Source organism: Anguilla rostrata, chromosome 6 (genome assembly GCF_018555375.3).
Source record: "Anguilla rostrata isolate EN2019 chromosome 6, ASM1855537v3, whole genome shotgun sequence".
In the NCBI taxonomy this organism is placed as follows: Eukaryota; Metazoa; Chordata; class Actinopteri; order Anguilliformes; family Anguillidae; genus Anguilla; species Anguilla rostrata.
In genome coordinates, this window is record NC_057938.1 from 57,737,511 (window position 1) to 57,754,187 (window position 16,677).

A 16,677-nucleotide genomic window follows, 5' to 3' on the forward strand; every position below is an offset into this window, starting at 1 on the left:
CACAGAGTTCACACAGAGCCATTGCCAGAGAAATTGCCCTTTATCGCCAATGAGTTTTAATGTGTGGAAAGTAGTGAGAGCTGCAACATTGGCCAGCTCAGTCACTGAACCGAGCATAGACATATACATGTCTATGGAACCGAGTGCTGCTAGCTACCAACTGTTTCACTGCGTCAGACGTGCGCAGTCATGTGATTGTACAAGTCATGTGACACAAGCTGTTTTCCAGAGCAGGACAGGGTCGGACCTGAAAATGACAGCTGGGCGCTGTCGCCTGTTCACTGTTGTTGGTGTAATGGTCATGTTAGTCTATTTTGATGCGAGTCTCCAACGCGCTACATTTCAGGTAGGAAAACGTTAGCTAGTTATTTAGATAGCTTTAGCTAAGTAGCGTCAGTGAAACAAATAGCCTACTTCATATTTCTGTATGGCAAGATGATTGTGCGCTTGCAACATAGCTAGCTAGCCACCCACAATTATTGTAAATTTGCCTGCTTTTTCTCTGCCTACGGATAAAATTCAGCTATTTAGTTGTTTCCGGGACAGTTACTAAGTGTTCATTGTCCCTTTTAAATTAAATTCATAGCAACTGTTGCTATGTATTTTAATGTATGTACTGTGCACCTAATTTAATGTTTTGTATGTTCGTCTGTGATACAATCGGTATTTAAAGGCTGGATGTTGTCTAGACATTGTCATTCTGCAACGCTGTGTACTTTCACAGGTGTGTCATGCGTGTGAGGGGATCTTACAGAACGGAACCGCGGTGGGAAATTTCTGCACAGTATCGTCCGGTCAGGCCGAGGGACGCTGTTGCTTAGGGACACAGGGTCTGGATGTGGACTCTATCACAGGGTATGCACCGGCACGACGACACAACAACTGACACGTAATCTTATAGGTTTTAGCCAGCTTGAGCGAGTTTCAGCAGGAAGTCTTATAAAACTGAAGGCGGACGTATGGCTTCTATTCAGCAGTGCTGAAAAAGAAATACAGCAACAGGTTATTGTCATACACTGTATGTCGCAATCCTACACGTTTACGTAATTTAAAAGAGTAAATACGCAACATCTATCTTTGCTAAGACGCTGTAAAACGTCCTATATCCTATATACTCCAGCGCATTGGATTTAAAGTGAAACAATGAATACGAGGTTCAAATGCAGACTCTTGGCTTTATTTTGAGGGTATTTACATCCATATCGGGTGATCCGTGTAGGGATTACTGCTCTTTTTATATATTTGTACTGGAGTACAGATCAAAAACAACGAAAAGACTGTAACATATATATGGGACAGACATATTTTTCTTGCTTTTGTTCTGTACGCCACAATTTTAGATTTGTAATCAAACAATTCACACGTGGTTAAAGGGCAGATTCTCAAAAAGATATTTTATACATTTTGGTTTTACCATGTAGATTTAACAGCACTTTCTATACATAGACCCCTCATTTCAGGGCATCATAATGTTAGGGACAAATGGCATCACAACTGTTTCTGATTACTCAGGTGTGTTCAATGGCTTCCTTAGTGCAGATATGAGAACTTTCAGTATCTAGTTTCGATTGTTGAGTTCTGACTGCCTTCAGAGTTGTTGGCTAGACCAAAGTGTGGAGGCAAAGAGAATATGCTGAAGAGAAAACTGAAGGCAACTAGCCCTCGAAACAAGCAGGAGCTGAATATAGCTGCAGTATGCCTGGCAGGGCATCATCAGAGGTAATAGTCAGCACCCGGTGATGTCTGTTGGACAAAGACTTGGAGCAGTCATTGTATGCAAGTGATATTCAACAAAATGCTGAACATGACTAATTTACATATTACGCTATTATTATTATGTCCCAAATATTATGGGCCCTGAAAGGGGCAGGTTATGTATAAAAAAGTGCTGTGATTTCTACATGGTGAAACCAAACTGTATACATTTTTATTATTTCAGATTAGATCTCTCAAATTGTTCACTAAGAGAAGTAAAAGGCCTGAATGAAGCATCAACAGCCAAAATAATGTGAGTAAAATATGACAATGATGTATTTTAATAAAAAAATAAGTAATAGCTTTTATGTTTATGTTTAGGAGTTGACTGGCTTACCTTTGCATTTTTACCTTTTCTCTTTCTGATGAAGAGACCTCTCAGCAAACCCCGTTTTAAACTTCAATGACTCAGTCTTTCAAGGTTTCACACAACTGCAGCGTTTGTAAGTACTTTTTATGAGTAATTTCATGTTAAATTCCTGTGTGAAATATGAATATTGAAGGCGCTGGAACATTGTCTGTTTAGTGATATTCTGTCAGAACCAGTGCATGTACGTGTAAGCATGTCAGCACACTTTATCCTGCTTATACAAGAGTAAGTAGAATAGTTATGAGCACACTATTAATAGTTGTACAAATAAAATTATGATAATAAAATGTTTTATTAACAAAACGTTAAGAAGGCCACACCCTGCAAGTATTGCACTCAGAAAGGGACGCTTATGATGCTCCAGTCAGAGGCTGTGGTGTGCAGGTGTGGAGGTGTGCCAGTGTACAGGTGTGGTGTTTAGGTGTACTGGTGTACAGGTGTGGTGTTTAGGTGTACTGGTGTGCAGGTGTGCTGGTGTACAGGTGTGGAGGTGTGCTGGTGTACAGGTGTGCAGGTGTACTGGTGTGCAGGTGTGATGACAGTGCTGAAGCCTGCTGCAGGACATACAGGACATTACTGAATTATTCAGTGTTAAATATCTTACAGTCTGAGAGCTGAACTGTGCTATCTGTGACTACAGTCTGAGAGCTGAACTGTGCTATCTGTGACTACAGTCTGAGAGCTGAACTGTGCCATCTGTGACTACAGTCTGAGAGCTGAACTGTGCTATCTGTGACTACAGTCTGAGAGCTGAACTGTGCTATCTGTGACTACAGTCTGAGAGCTGAACTTTGCTATCTGTGACTACAGTCTGAGAGCTGAACTGTGCTATCTGTGATTTTAGGCTGTTGCCATATCATCTGACATGTCCAGGGGGCAATGCATCCTGGGAAAAAGTGGAGACCAGAGGGGAGATACGCCTGTGTGAAGGACAGAGGAACAGTTGTGATCAAATGGGGCACAAGTGTACGTCATATACAAACAGACCTGTCACATTTCCTGCGTTCTAAAGACCCGTCTTGTTCACGCGGTTTGATACTGAATCTGGATCCCAGGGCCGACGTGGCCTACAGGCAACTGCACAACTGGCTCTAGGATTCTCCAGGAATGGGACGGTTTCAGTTTTCTGAGATTATTACATCTCTTAGTGTTTCAGCAAACCCCACTGGCCATTAGGGTATCTGCGTGTCTGCCTGTTAGGCCACGCATGATGCGTCTTCCTCTGTCTCATGTCTGTGTGAGCCGGACCTGCATAACAGCACACGCTGAGGGAATGAGAAGAGATCAAATATTATTAGACATGCCAAACTGGGGAGGAAACTGGGCCGATAGCATCCAAACCTACCTGTGCATAGACTACTGTAACTAAGGAAACCCCACTCCAGTTTCTGGCCTGAGTTTGTTCTAAGAATGTAGCGAGAAAGAGGCTTAAATCGAGCAAGTGTTTTATCAGAAGTGAATGCAGACATTGTGAAAATGGGTGATGTGTGCCTTATCTTCAGCTGAATGATGATCCCTTTCCTTATTTGGAATTTCAGCTGGGGACTGCCCTGAAAATGGCCTCTGTGCTCCAGATGGGCCTGGCTTCTTCCAGTGCAGGTGCACACAAAGTCACCATGGATACAAGTGTCTCAGAGAGGTCAGTTAACTCTGCTTTAACAATCTTGTGGCTAAATTGTCTTTCTTGAGACCAAGTTTTAGCAGCCTTCCTACTTGTTATTGATTAGAGCCACACGGTACATGCACACCAACTCAGCTCCAATACAGGATAAGTTTCAGACGCACGGTACATGCACACCAACTCAGCTCCAGTACAAGATAAGTTTCAGCATCAGGGATCCAGTCGCTTGTCTGGTTAGTGTGTAGAATCTGTGATGATGTTATAGAAGTGAGTACGAGTGAGCTGTGTGATGTGTTTTGCATCTGTCACAGGGCCAGTTCCCATTGGCTGAAGTGCTGGGGATTTTGGGTGGGGCCACAGTCCTGGTCTCCGCCTTGCTGTGGGTGACACAGCGACGTAAGGCTAAGTCCATCTGAGTCCCCACTCCACTGTACCCCCACTCTCCCCATCATTCATCAGGCTGCTGGCAGAACGGGGGAACTCCTGCACATTTTAGTTTTTTAAAATACATTTTTAAAGTATTTAACATTGACCAGTTTATGTATGTGTGCTGCTGTAGCACACCCAGTTACTGTTACAGAAGGATTTTATGCAAGCCAACTTGCAAAATAATGAAAATGTTATTTATTCAGACAAGTTGCAAGTTTTCAGCCACTTCTCAACTGAAAAAATATTAACATTTTACCAATTTTATGGTAGTTTAGCCACCTTTATGACTATATTTACATTATTAGAATTAATTGATCTGCAGTTAATTATAAGGGGTGAATCCTTAATTGATTGTTCAGCCTCTGTAATAAAGCTGACCTCATTCCTCTGGATACTAACTTTCCACAGAGGGCAAACTGTGCCAGACCCTGGGCAGTGGCCTAACTCAGCATGCAGGTTGTGGTCACTTATGAAAATTACACCGTCATCTCCTCTATATTACATCAACCTGTCAGTACAACAAGCCTTACACTTCTGGTAGTACCATCTGTAATCACATTTGTGAAAGTACATGTCTGTAAATTGGAAGCGTGAGGTTGTCTGGTCATTGGTGGGGACATGCATGCCTGTGTAATTCTTTTCTGTAATTCCTTTTTGGAATTATGAATGGAAGAAATGATTTGATTCATGTAACCACTGTATGAATGCACTGCCTTTTAACCTATGGAGTCATTTATGTACCTGTGGAATTCCTGTCCTTTGCTGTACATTGCAGCCTGTTTGTGAGATACACCTTCTACTCAGGATAAGTGCTATATGTCATATGCTCTGTATATCTGTTATATAAAATGTTACATTACATTACATTTATTTAGCAGACGCTTTTATCCAAAGCGATGTACAAAAGTGCAGATCATGGTCAATGGAAGAACTACAAAACACAGGTTCAATAAGGTACAATACTCATTTCGTACAGCTATTTATAGCCAAGAACACAGTTCAGTTCACACAGTGAACATTATTCTGACCTAATTTGTGCCAAGCCAAATTAGGGGGAAGAACAAGCTACAATATTAGGACAAAAATACAAATTACAATAAGTGCTGGAATGGGGGTACATGTAACATGTAACAAAAATGTTAACTATGTATCCCAGCCCTAACATTTAACATCTAACATCTTTAGCAAGTCTCACTTCCATATTTATTTGAAGCAGTTTGTATTTCTTGTGTTGGACAGGTCAGCAGTGTCATTGTAGTGTCGTAATTCAGTCAGTCCTATGAAAGCACTTATCTTCACTGCAGGGTATCCACTGAGCCACAGTCACACACCTCCTACCTCTAACTACTCCCAACCTTACCCTCCTACCCCTAACTAGCCCCCAGCCCTACCCTCCTACCCCTAACTAGCCCCCAGCCCTACTCTCCTACCCCTAACTAGCCCCCAGCCCTACTCTCCTACCCCTAACTAGCCCCCAGCCTACTCTCCTACCCTAACTAGCCCCAGCCCTACTCTCCTACCCCTAACTAGCCCCCAGCCCTACTCTCCTACCCCTAACTAGCCCCCAGCCCTACTCTCCTACCCCTAACTAGCCCCCAGCCCTACTCTCCTACCCCTAACTAGCCCCTAGCCCTACTCTCCTACCCCTAACTAGCCCCTAGCCCTACTCTCCTACCCCTAACTAGTCCCTAGCCCTACTCTCCTACCCCTAACTAGTCCCTAGCCCTACTCTCCTACCCCTAACTAGCCCCCAGCCCTACTCTCCTACCCCTAACTAGCCCCTAGCCCTACTCTCCTACCCCTAACTAGTCCCTAGCCCTAGTTAATTTTTATGGCTGACTTATAAGTCTTTTTCTGCTAGTTCATGCTGAATAATACCACATAAACTATAAAGAGCGATATTACATAAATTTTCAGTAATAACCCTAGTCGTGGCCGTAACTCTAAACTCAATTCTGTAAAACTTCTGCTATAACCCTAGCCCTTGCTTAAGATCAGGTCGCGCTTCTACTTTTTAAAGACATAATCCTTTTTTTTTTTTCCGCCACCTGGTGGAAAATGGAAGTGGCTACCTTTCCCTAACTAACTTTTTGGGATTAAAATTTTGTAAAATAGCAAGTGTGAATCCGCAATAGCTGCGACCGCACACGCACATGCATCCATGTGTGCATGCATCCATGCACAGACCCTCACACAAACACCTCTTCTTTGGCTCGTGACCAATCTTTCCACAAAATTCCGCAAATCTGTGAATCCATTCGGGAGTCATGCGCCTTTTTGTGATAGGCCACGCCCATCACCACGCCCCTCTTGGTCAATCGGCCTTACTCAGTTACTCAGCTCTACCTTCGGTCATGACCAACGTCCATGCCAAATTTCAGCCTCCTGGGGCAAACCGACCAACCAACAGACAGAGCTATAGAGCTGCGGTCACAGCTAATAAAAATTACGCGCTAGGGTAATGACTTGTAGTTTTTCCACGGGGAATGAATGGCAAGAAGATCCTGCAAGGACATGTCCAGTCAGGGTTTGAGGCGAATAACAGTCCTGCAAATTTACAAGCTTATGAGTCGAGATTCAGCAAATTTTCAATCTGTAAAATTTTGCAGAATAAAGAGTCAAAATCATGCACCGAAAATGTAATGACCCTAACCTCCTACCCCCAACCCCCTAACTACCCCAACCCAAACTCCCTACCCCCCAACTCCCAATTCAGGGCCTCTTCATCACTGACACTCAGGCCAGCCCAGAAAAGGACTGTAGATAAGAACACTAAAACAGCATTCTGTTTAAATGTGTTTATTGTATGCCAGAGTACACACATGATGTGCGGACAAGCTTGCCTTTCTGCCACTGGGCAAGAGATCACTGCTCCACGTTTTTGACCCTCAGAACCACAGGCACGGAGGTGCAGGGGATCATCCCCAAGTCTGTGATCACCAGGTCCACAAAGTCCGGAGGAGTCACATCATACACAAGGTTCAGCAATCCCAACAACCTCACTTCCTGCCAGTGCTCCAGCTGGGTCTTCCCCTTACGCGTCACAATGAGGTCATCCGGGTCATCTGAGTGTGAGAGAGAAAGAGAGAGAGGGAGGGAGAGAGGCGGATAGAGAGGGAGAGAGAGGGGGATAGAGAGAGACATAGGGAGGGAAAGAGGGAGGGATGAAAGGGAGAGAGGGAGGGGGATAGAGAGGGAGGGGAAGAGAGACAGAGGAAGGGAGAGGGAGACAGGGAAGAAGAGGGAGACAAAGGGAGTGAGAGGAGACAGAGGGAGAGAGGGGGAGGGGGATACAGAGAGAGAGGGGGATAGAGAGGGAGGGATAGGGAGGGAGAGAGAGACAGAGGGAGGGAGGGGAAGAGAGAGGGAGGGAGAGAGAGACAGAGGGAAGAAGAGAGGGAGAGATTGAGAGATTTGCACGACACAGCCGTGACCCTGCGGCAGACGTGATGCATACATAGACCTGCCACTCCGTACCGAGCTCATTGGACACGAAGGAGTCTGTCTGCACTCTCTCACAGAACTTGTACGTCTCACAGCACACCAGCACAGGAACATTGTAGGCCTTGGCCACCAGAGCAATCTGGGAAGTCCCCACGCGTGACATCACATAGCCATTGGCCAGGAGTGCATGTGCCCCAAGGAACACCTTCGACACCTGAAGGGGAAACGTGGAGCAGAAATTCAGCGAGATGAGGTTGGGCAGTGTGTATGAGGGTAGGAGAGGTGGGGCGAGGTCGGGGCAGGGAGGAGTGAGGTGAGGGCAGGTTGAGGGCAGGGTGGGGTACAGCTAACCTCAGGCAGGATGTAGGACAGGGCGGAGATCAGCACATAGGTGCAGTGAATCCCCTTCTTCACCAGCCGCCGCAGAGCCTCCCGACCCTCCAGCCGCGGCCGGCTGTCCACCACGATCACCCGGAACTTCCTCTTCTTCTCAAAGGCCTCCGACAGGATGTGGTTCACCAGCGAGGAGCTGTGGGTGGTTAGGCAGGGGTCATAAGGTCAGGTTAAGTCTGGTCATGGCAGATCGTAAGAGTGCACTACTGCTGACAAAGAGCACAAAGTGTGTACTACTACAGACAAAGAGCCCGAAGTGTGCACTTCCACAGACAAAGAGCACAAAGTGTGCACTACTACTGACAAAGAGCTCGAAGTGTGCACTACTACTGACAAAGAGCTCGAAATGTGCACTGCTGCTGACAAAGAGCCCGAAGTGTACACTACTGCTGACAAAGAGCCCGAAGTGTGCACTACTACAAAGAGCCCGAAGTGTCCACTAATGCTGACAGAGCTCGAAGTGTGCACTACTACTGACAAAGAGCTTGAAGTGTGCACTACTGCTGACAAAGAGCCCGAAGTGTGCACTACTGCTGACAGAGAACTAAGTGTGCACTACTACAGACAAAGAGCACGAAGTGTGCACTACCACAGACAAAGAGCCAGAAGTGTAAACTACTGCTGACAAAGAGCCAGAAGTGTAAACTACTAATGACAAAGATTCCAAAGTATGCACTGACAGAGAAAAAGGGTGAACCATTTTATTTGGTCTTTAGTGTACAATTAAAATCATTCATGATCACAAGATGCACAGTACCCAAGTTCGTGGACAGATTACTTGTCAGTGGTAATCCCAGGATAGATTACTGGTATATAATATTGCACATGAAAGCAGTACATTCAACACAATGTTCATTAGATAAAACAGAGGCCAACACAAACAAGATGACAACCCCCAACAGAATGATGAAACTCCAGTGGGTGTGACTTCATGCTGTGCTTCCTTGGATGCTCGATGAACTTACCATCCATACACCAGGATGACATCCCCATCGCTGATTTTCTCAATGGCGTATTTGGAAATCGCCTTGGCAGCCAGCTGAATCTTCTCTATGATGTACTTGTCGATGCACGCAAGCAGTCCGGCCTTCGCCTGCGATTAAAGCAGAGCCACATACTGAAGGCCTTGATCTCCAAACCCACACACACACACACACGGTTGCAGCTACACTCAGTCATACAGCAGCAGCAGAGTTACACTCAGTCATACAGCAGCACCAAGGCTACACTCAGCCATACAGCAGCACCACAGCTACACTCAGTCGTACAGCAGCAGCTCTACTGTACTTTGCCCTAATGTATGATTATTTCTGTATGTATGATTAAATTCTAACACTCCATCAGCCTGCATTACTATGGATCATTCCATGACATATTTTTGTGTTATAATATTCAAAATACAGTTAACTGGCAAGTGACCAAAAATCATTCCTTTAGGGGTTAAAATTTAAGAATTAGGCAACAAACAAACAGAGACCAAAGAAAATTGCCCTGAAGTTCATTATAGTATTTATTTCTAATTACCACATTGTCACTGTCAGTCATTCTTTGTCAATACTGTTCCTCACTGTGCTGTAAGTCACACAAGGTAAAAGCATCTGCTTCATAAAGGAGCACCTGTGTTTTCAACATGCAAAGCAAACCCAGCCAACAGAAGCACACCCTTCCAACAAAAGCACACCCAGCCAACAGAAGGGAACTGTAGCTCACCTCTTCCTCTCTGCACTGACTGGGGATGTTGGAGATCTCCTTCTTCATGTATTTAATTGCGTTTCCCATACTAGCTGACAGAGGGCGACACTGGTTGAGAAAACTGAAAGAAAATAAAAACCAACACTGGAGTTTATACACTTATACAGAATTTCATTCATGTCCTATTCATTTGTACCTCCCAAAATCCTTGTTCCATTTCTTCCTTGTTTACATGACTGTATCTGCACTGACTCATTAATCTGACATTTATCCAACTGAGTTTACCAGGCTGTGGGTTCTTTTTAAGTTATTAATATACTCCATACAGATACCTGAAGAGCTGGACTACCTGTGTGAATCACATGGAAGTAGTGGTATGCCTGCATTAAGTTGCATACCTGATATAAGGTTTTAGTTTGTTAACAAGGTCTCTGGATAGTTCCTCATTTGGAGGGGTGCTGTAGTCTCGAATGACCTGCAGAAAGAACATTTATTCACATCTGGTGACTACAGCACAGGAATGTCTGCTGTACTTGATCACCAAATACTAAAGTTGGCATTCATTTTTCAAATAGATATCTTAACAGGGTTAAATCTACAACAGTTCTCTGGTATAAATGTATGCTGTTGGTACAGAAACAGGGAGGTTTGCTCTTATGGGGTGCTGATGCCAATCCGGATTAGTGTGAATGTGAACTGAAGGGGTTCTGTGCTGACAATCTGGATTAGTGTGAATGTGAACTGAAGTTGTCTGAAGGGGTTCTGTGCTGAGAATCTGGATTAGTGTGAATGTGAACTGAAGTGGTCTGAAGCGGAGCTGCACCTGTTTGAAGGCATGCAGCAGAGCGATGGAGCGGGAGTTGGACCCAGCCACGATGCCCTGCGAGTACTGCAGGCCCAGCCGGACGATGGCAGGGTGGATCACCGTGGAGGGAATACTGCAGAAAATCTCTCATTATATTTTAACTTGTCAAAATAAGACATAACGGCAAAGTTGCTTTCAAGCTGTTTTTGATTATTAAAAACCTAACAACACACAAATCCTCAGTGATGGACTGACAGAAACCACACCCAGTTAATTTCAGAGAAGAGAAAAGGCTGGTTTTTAAAGTGCAGCTGCAGTGCTTACCTGATGTGCTGGGTGAGAGGTGCTTTGCGGCTGTACTGGTGCAAATGGGAGAAAAGGCTAACCTTGTAGCCGTAGTCTGACCTCAGCGGGATCTGAACAACACAAACCAATGCTAAGAGCATCAGAATCACAGACTACAGTGGCCAGATGGACAGGTCCTGCATTCCCTCCATCCATAGTGTTTTATGTCACAGGTCCTGGCCCCACCCATTCAAGAGTATGCATGCATGAAACTGGAACGTGTCCTTTTCAGCAGAAGAGACAGAAGTTTGATTTAAAAAATACAGAGCTGGTTGATTTAAAGAACCTGTGGTTCAGCCTGAAAAGCACTAATCCAGTGGGTGGCAGTGTAGTATAAAGGGTAAGGAGCTGGTCTTGTAAACTAAAGGTCACAGGTTCAATTCCTGGGTAGGACACTGCTGTGAGCAGTTGACCTGCATTGCTTCACTATATATCCAGCTGTATAAATGGATGCTGTGTAAATGCAATGTAAAAGTTGTCTAAGTCGCTCTGGATAAGTCACCTGTAATGTAATGTGACTGAAACTGATTCAAGCAGCAACTACACTCATATAAACAAATCACACAAATCCAAGGATATATGCTTGGATTTTCCTTCTGATTTTACTTGGTCTTTTTAAAATCACTGTTGATCCTGAACCAGTTAGGGGTTCTCCAACTGCATTCTCAAGGGGTTCCCAAACATTCCAGGGTAGGAGAGGACCCCCTGCCCCACAATTTATAAAAGAAATGAAAAAAAAAAAAAGACTTCTGACACTCGCAGCCAACATCCCTTACAGGGTATGGTTCACTGTTGACCTTCAAACAAGTCTAAATCCGGGCTTGGGATCTCACCTGTTGCCTTTCTAACTTCTTGGCCAGTTTCTTCACTACAGCAGGATCATCCGCCTGAATGTGTTCTGGGAGTCTTTTCACCACTGCAGAGAAATTACAGATTTTTTTATTTGTTAATGCATTTATTCATTACATTTTAAAAATATATTGCCTTTATTTAACCACAGAAGAACCACTGAGACCACAGTCTCTTTTTATATGGCCCTGCAATACACTAAAATGCAGCCATGTACACATAGTTAAGAATATGAAATACTGGAAGACACAGCCAGGCTGTACATGTGGAATGAACAGGCCCTTCAAACATCTGCCAGAAAGGCAGCTCTGTGGGCAGACGCCACTTTCCTTCACTGATGCCGATAGCTATCTGAAAGAATCAGCTGATACTGTGTACCAGTATACTTTAAAAAGAAATTAAATAAAAAGAAAAAACAAATGTGCAGAATTTTGGCTAATATTGTATGATAATGCACCATCAATACATAATGTGATACCGGCTTCTAATATGCCTTCCCCCTGAGCTACCAGCTACTCTCTAACACTAGCCTTCATTACCTAAGAATCTAACCCTACCCCTCACTTCCTAAGACTCTACTGTCAAAGTTCACCATCTAAGACCCTAATGCTTAGACTTCCTTGTCTTCACTTCTTTACTACTGCCTTTCTTTATAATTAATGGTATGTTCACAACACTGTTTTTTTTTTTTTTAACAGCACCACATTTTGCAAGTGTTGCATTCAATTTTTCCATCCATAATATTATTTGTTTAACTCACTGTATGAACTGTGTAGCAAGTCACTCTGTACAAAGTGGCCTGCGAAATAAAGACAGGTAAAGGTGGAGCAGGCCTACCTGGCTGCAGGTCGCTGGGCGGGGCTTTGGGCTTGGCAGTGGAAGGGGGCTGGCCTGGATCAGCTTTCTTGCCCGGTTTAGTGGCACGGCCCGCCTCCTGCCGAGCCCGCCTCTCGGCCCGAAGCTCCGCCTTGCCCTTAGCCAGCTTGTCTGCAGGTGCAGGCAACTCAGCAGCTGCTGCCACTGCTGCCAGCACAAGGGACAGGGACCAACACCAGATAAAATAGCACAAGAGACAGGGACCAACACCAGGTAAAATAGCACAAGAGACAGGGACCAACACCATATAAAATAGCACAAGGGACAGGGACCAACACCAGATAAAACAGCCAGAGATAGGGTTAGGGCATGCCAGATAAAGCAGTCAGAACCCACAAAAAGTCAAGTCCTGTACTTACAGGGTTAGGGTTTGTTCCCGAAACAACAAACAAGTGGAGTGGAAATCCCAATGACGCTAATGAAAAATGACTGCAGCATATATTATGTAAATAAACAGGAATTTAAGCTAAAGGAGACTTTTGTTTGAGCCTCATTTTATTCCTAAATGGCAAATGCTTCAAAATATATGACATCTCTTATCATGCAGTGCTTTGTATGGGAAGCATGGATTTGTAACAAAGCCACACCTTTCTGCACTGATTGCTTCTTTTCAGTAGTGGGCTCCGGAGGGTTCTTGTCATCCTTCTTGTTTTTCTTCTGCTGTTTCTTCTCTTTCCTCAGCCGTTGTTTCTCCTCTTTGGTCAACTCTTTCCCCTCATTCTTCACAGAGGCGGCAGTTAATCATCATTCTTTATTAAACGTATGGCTTTATTTTAAAATAACCCTCATTTAGGAAAATAGAATGATCCAATTAACTTTTCAAACGCACATGGCTATGAATGTTCACTAGTTCAGATGGTTTGCTATTTTTGTTATTCTGGTATTTTAACGTCATAAATCTCTGTACATTCAATCTAGTTGATTACTAGCTAATATACTCAGCGGGTGTAATTCCCATATTTTCACACAAAACACGGTTTATACAGTAGACTGCACGAAAAACGTACCGAATTCAATACTTACTTTAGCAAGTGCAATAGCATGGTTCTTAGACTCAGACCCATCTGCAATTTAAAAGTGCAAATGAAAACTTTTTGAAGAAAACCCATTTCATACTTGCCACCGTTTTGACAGGTCATTTGATGAGCAAGCAAATCTTAGTTTAAAACTTGAAAATAGAGGGTGGTTACGACAAGAAATTATGTAGCTATGTTACGTCGGACCCATCCAGCAGCTAGCTGGTAAATTTCCGGAGTTCTATGCTAATGACATTAGTAATGTGTCAAGTCTAATAATTTTATAGAAGCTAGCGGAGAAAGTACGGAGAAATGCCACCCTTGAAAAAAACAAAAAAAACAAAAAGACTTGGCTGACTAGCTACAGTGACCAGCAACCCATCGTTATTTCGCTTGCTAGCTAGCTAGTTTTCGCCAGCTGTCGTAGTCAATACGATACTAATTTAACTTTAAAACAAACAAGACATGCGGGGAAATAACATACCTCGGCGATGTTCACTTTAAACGCACAGACATTTACCTTCAGTGTGTGAAACGCTGTCATTCTGCGTTGGGTCTTTTCCTTCAACGTCCGCCATGTTTGTCTGTGGTGTTCGGCCCACTGAACTCTGAACTTTGATATGGAACGGACGTCACCGGTTGCTTCGATCACCGAAGTTGCAGAAACCAATATGGCGTCCAGTTCACCGCACCTCTCCATTTCCCCATAATAAATTATAATGGGGAAAAAACTATTGCCTTTTTATGCTAGTCGAATGTGTCTACAGTCATATTTTCAAGCCAGTTATACCTATATTACATATCAGAATAGGAATCGATGCATGTTTGTACTTGACACAATCCGTTAATGATGTCATAAGTCGAGTTGTTTTATTCATCGTAAGCAGCAGAGAGTTCAACACTAGACCCTGGTTGGTTGTATTGTACACGTGATAATGGCACGATAATGGTATGTATTACAAAGACCACCATGAAGAGGTTGAACGAAATATTGGGATGGCAGGTATGCCATCCCGCCAAGGCATGACCCATACCTATACAGCACCGAGAGTTTGACACTTTTCAGGGTTCCCCACAGAAATAACCACAACAGCCACAGACACTCAGCCCTTAAAAACATTAAATTCTGTACATTCTGACCCCATTTCAACAGATTTCATAAACAACTTCACATGTCCACACAATAAAGCCCCGAAAACTAAGGTGATTTAGCATTTTCTCCTTCTCACTTATTTTTCCTGCCGCCTATCCCACTAATAACATGTCTCCCCATTGGACATTTTACCGACACCCGCCAAATCTTCACCTACACGACCCAATGAAAAACTTGCATACACACGCAAAATACCCATACCTTTTTACTCTGAAACATTTTCAGTACAAATAGCTAATCCACCTGTGGCCTAGTGGGTAAGGTTACAGTCTTGGGAACACAGGGGCCGAGGTTCAAGCCCAGCTAGGAACGTGTTTCTTTAACCTGCTTTTACCCTCACTAATAATTGTCTACTACTTCTCAATTATTGCTTTTGCACCATATCTACCAGCCGTTCCCCGAACTGTATTATGACGTACCGTCTGCACATTCAATTGTTAACCAGCTACAATATTGCAAAGCCATATGGATTCAACGGGAGCTCTTCTGTGCTAACTCGCCTGTGTTCTTTAAAACCACGGACAGGTTTGCTAATGATATTTCATGCATTGCATAGCTATGTCACGGTGCTGCCCTAACAAAGTGACAGACTGGTAAACCTCCGGTTGAACAATTGAATCCCGCCTCGTCCTCAGGCAGATAATTTCCTCTTTTACACTAACGTTCTCTTACGCTTATATTTGCTTTACCAAAACTCACTCATGGCCACCCATATGCATTTCATGACGGCAAATGTATTCCTTTTATTAAAAAGTTACCAGTTCACCACTCTGCCATTTCTACTAACTACATTTCTTCACTTGGCTACCGTACAAAACCTTATCGGCAAACGCCACGTTTCTACATTTATGTCACCTCGCCCTGTTCTCTATCTATCTGTACGTTGTGCAACTCCCCATTAAAACATTACATTTAAAATCATGTCTCACCCAAAAGTATAGCTACTAGTGCTGAACATGAGAAAAGCACAACATTTCTCTTGTTACTTAACCTTCCACTTAACAACTAGTGGCTTATAGCGACTGTTATATATACCGCTCGATAAGGATTAAAAGCTCGCTCATGGTTAGATTAGGCCTACTCCATTAACTTGGCACTATGCTCCGTGATCATGTCAACCTTCACCTACATGCCCATTCTGCTGAAAACATATTGTTTCAACTAGGCAATTTGATCATTTCGTCCTAATTTCTCTCACACTGTTGTTATTTCCTCATATGCAAAGCCTGCTGGGACATATGCGTCTGCTCCTATTCTCCACAATCAAGTTTTCCGGTTGTAGCTTAGCAAAACAGCGAAGAGGATTCCCACCTGCGGATAAGCCTATGAAAATGGCTTATAAACCTTAGGAAGACTGAAAGTGCATCTCCAGGGAATAACAGACAACGGAGCAGGACAACAGGCTACAGAAATTGCGACCTAGGAAGCTTTCATTCTACGGGCTTGCTGATTGTTTTCTCTATCAAGGCTCGTTGGATGGCCGGCAAATCCGTGAGTACAACATATTTCAGCTGCGTTTCTGTTGCGTTTAGACGCTTTGTGACAGCCACTGTTTGTATACATAAGATGTATTTGAAAGCAATGCTACCCAATATTTCCTGAATTCTTTCAAGTCACTTGGCCCTGTGTTTTGTAACAACGTGACTCACTACAACAGAATAGCAGGTGAACTGAGGGTAACGGTTTGGTGCTTCGGTGCTAGCCAGCAAGCTAACAGAGACACTCATTCATGCTAAAGTTGGGTATACATAAGTGCGTTTGAACATGATTATTTACAAGACTACTGTACAAAATCCCACAGGCTATTTACAGTTAAGCAGCGCTATGTAGGCCTACATGCAAACAGTTTGGCTATTTACAACAATAATATACATTTCATGCAACCCCCCCCACATTGCTTTGCAGCCCAGCTAGCTAGCTTGCTTGCTT

The 16,677-nt window shown here is 43.7% G+C and overlaps 2 protein-coding genes and 1 long non-coding RNA gene across 6 annotated transcripts; 2 read left to right on the top strand and 1 right to left on the bottom strand.

Annotated features, from left to right (window-relative positions):
- Positions 1 to 187: 187 nt before the first annotated feature.
- Positions 188 to 5,036, top strand: atraid (all-trans retinoic acid-induced differentiation factor). Of its 3 annotated transcripts, XM_064340917.1 has the most exons (8): positions 188 to 346; positions 725 to 855; positions 1,940 to 2,008; positions 2,127 to 2,198; positions 2,970 to 3,091; positions 3,664 to 3,764; positions 4,058 to 4,205; positions 4,343 to 5,036. In XM_064340917.1, the coding sequence occupies exons 1-7, from the start codon at positions 254 to 256 to the stop codon at positions 4,160 to 4,162; spliced, it is 693 nt and encodes a 230-aa protein (XP_064196987.1). In that variant the 5' UTR covers positions 188 to 253; the 3' UTR covers positions 4,163 to 4,205; positions 4,343 to 5,036. The 3 variants fall into 3 exon arrangements, with proteins under 3 accessions (XP_064196987.1, XP_064196988.1, XP_064196989.1); XM_064340918.1 differs by lacking the exon at positions 2,127 to 2,198; XM_064340919.1 differs by lacking the exons at positions 188 to 346; positions 725 to 855 and adding an exon at positions 1,540 to 1,719.
- Positions 5,037 to 6,958: 1,922 nt separating this feature from the next.
- On the bottom strand, positions 6,959 to 14,265 carry eif2b4 (eukaryotic translation initiation factor 2B, subunit 4 delta). 2 transcript variants are annotated; one of them, XM_064340913.1, is made up of 13 exons: positions 14,116 to 14,265; positions 13,603 to 13,643; positions 13,167 to 13,299; positions 12,541 to 12,723; positions 11,688 to 11,770; positions 10,834 to 10,925; positions 10,528 to 10,642; positions 10,103 to 10,179; positions 9,723 to 9,825; positions 8,978 to 9,105; positions 7,971 to 8,148; positions 7,653 to 7,833; positions 6,959 to 7,240 (listed from the first exon to the last, which is right to left on the bottom strand). In XM_064340913.1, exons 1-13 carry the CDS (start codon positions 14,171 to 14,173, stop codon positions 7,041 to 7,043), a joined length of 1,572 nt encoding a protein of 523 aa, XP_064196983.1. In that variant the 5' UTR covers positions 14,174 to 14,265; the 3' UTR covers positions 6,959 to 7,040. The 2 variants fall into 2 exon arrangements, with proteins under 2 accessions (XP_064196983.1, XP_064196982.1); XM_064340912.1 differs by having other exon boundaries at positions 12,541 to 12,726; positions 14,116 to 14,264.
- LOC135257793 (uncharacterized) lies at positions 8,143 to 9,355 on the top strand. The gene is made up of 2 exons (XR_010330747.1): positions 8,143 to 8,504; positions 8,695 to 9,355. It is a non-coding gene; the product is annotated as an uncharacterized LOC135257793 (long non-coding RNA).
- Positions 14,266 to 16,677: the final 2,412 nt, after the last annotated feature.

What these genes read in the sequence shown, in the direction of transcription:
- atraid (XM_064340917.1), top strand. Translation starts at nt 254, where the DNA reads ATGACAGCTGGGCGCTGTCGCCTGTTCACTGTTGTTGGTGTAATGGTC. An exon ending in TCCAACGCGCTACATTTCAG is followed by an intron (nt 347 to 724) that starts GTAGGAAAACGT and finishes GTACTTTCACAG; the next exon opens with GTGTGTCATGCGTGTGAGGG. An exon ending in TGATCAAATGGGGCACAAGT is followed by an intron (nt 3,092 to 3,663) that starts GTACGTCATATA and finishes TTGGAATTTCAG; the next exon opens with CTGGGGACTGCCCTGAAAAT.
- eif2b4 (XM_064340912.1), bottom strand. Translation starts at nt 14,173, where the DNA reads ATGGCGGACGTTGAAGGAAAAGACCCAACGCAGAATGACAGCGTTTCA. An exon ending in ATGCTATTGCACTTGCTAAA is followed by an intron (nt 13,300 to 13,602) that starts GTAAGTATTGAA and finishes GCCTCTGTGAAG; the next exon opens with AATGAGGGGAAAGAGTTGAC. An exon ending in CTTCGTGTCCAATGAGCTCG is followed by an intron (nt 7,241 to 7,652) that starts GTACGGAGTGGC and finishes TCTCACACTCAG; the next exon opens with ATGACCCGGATGACCTCATT.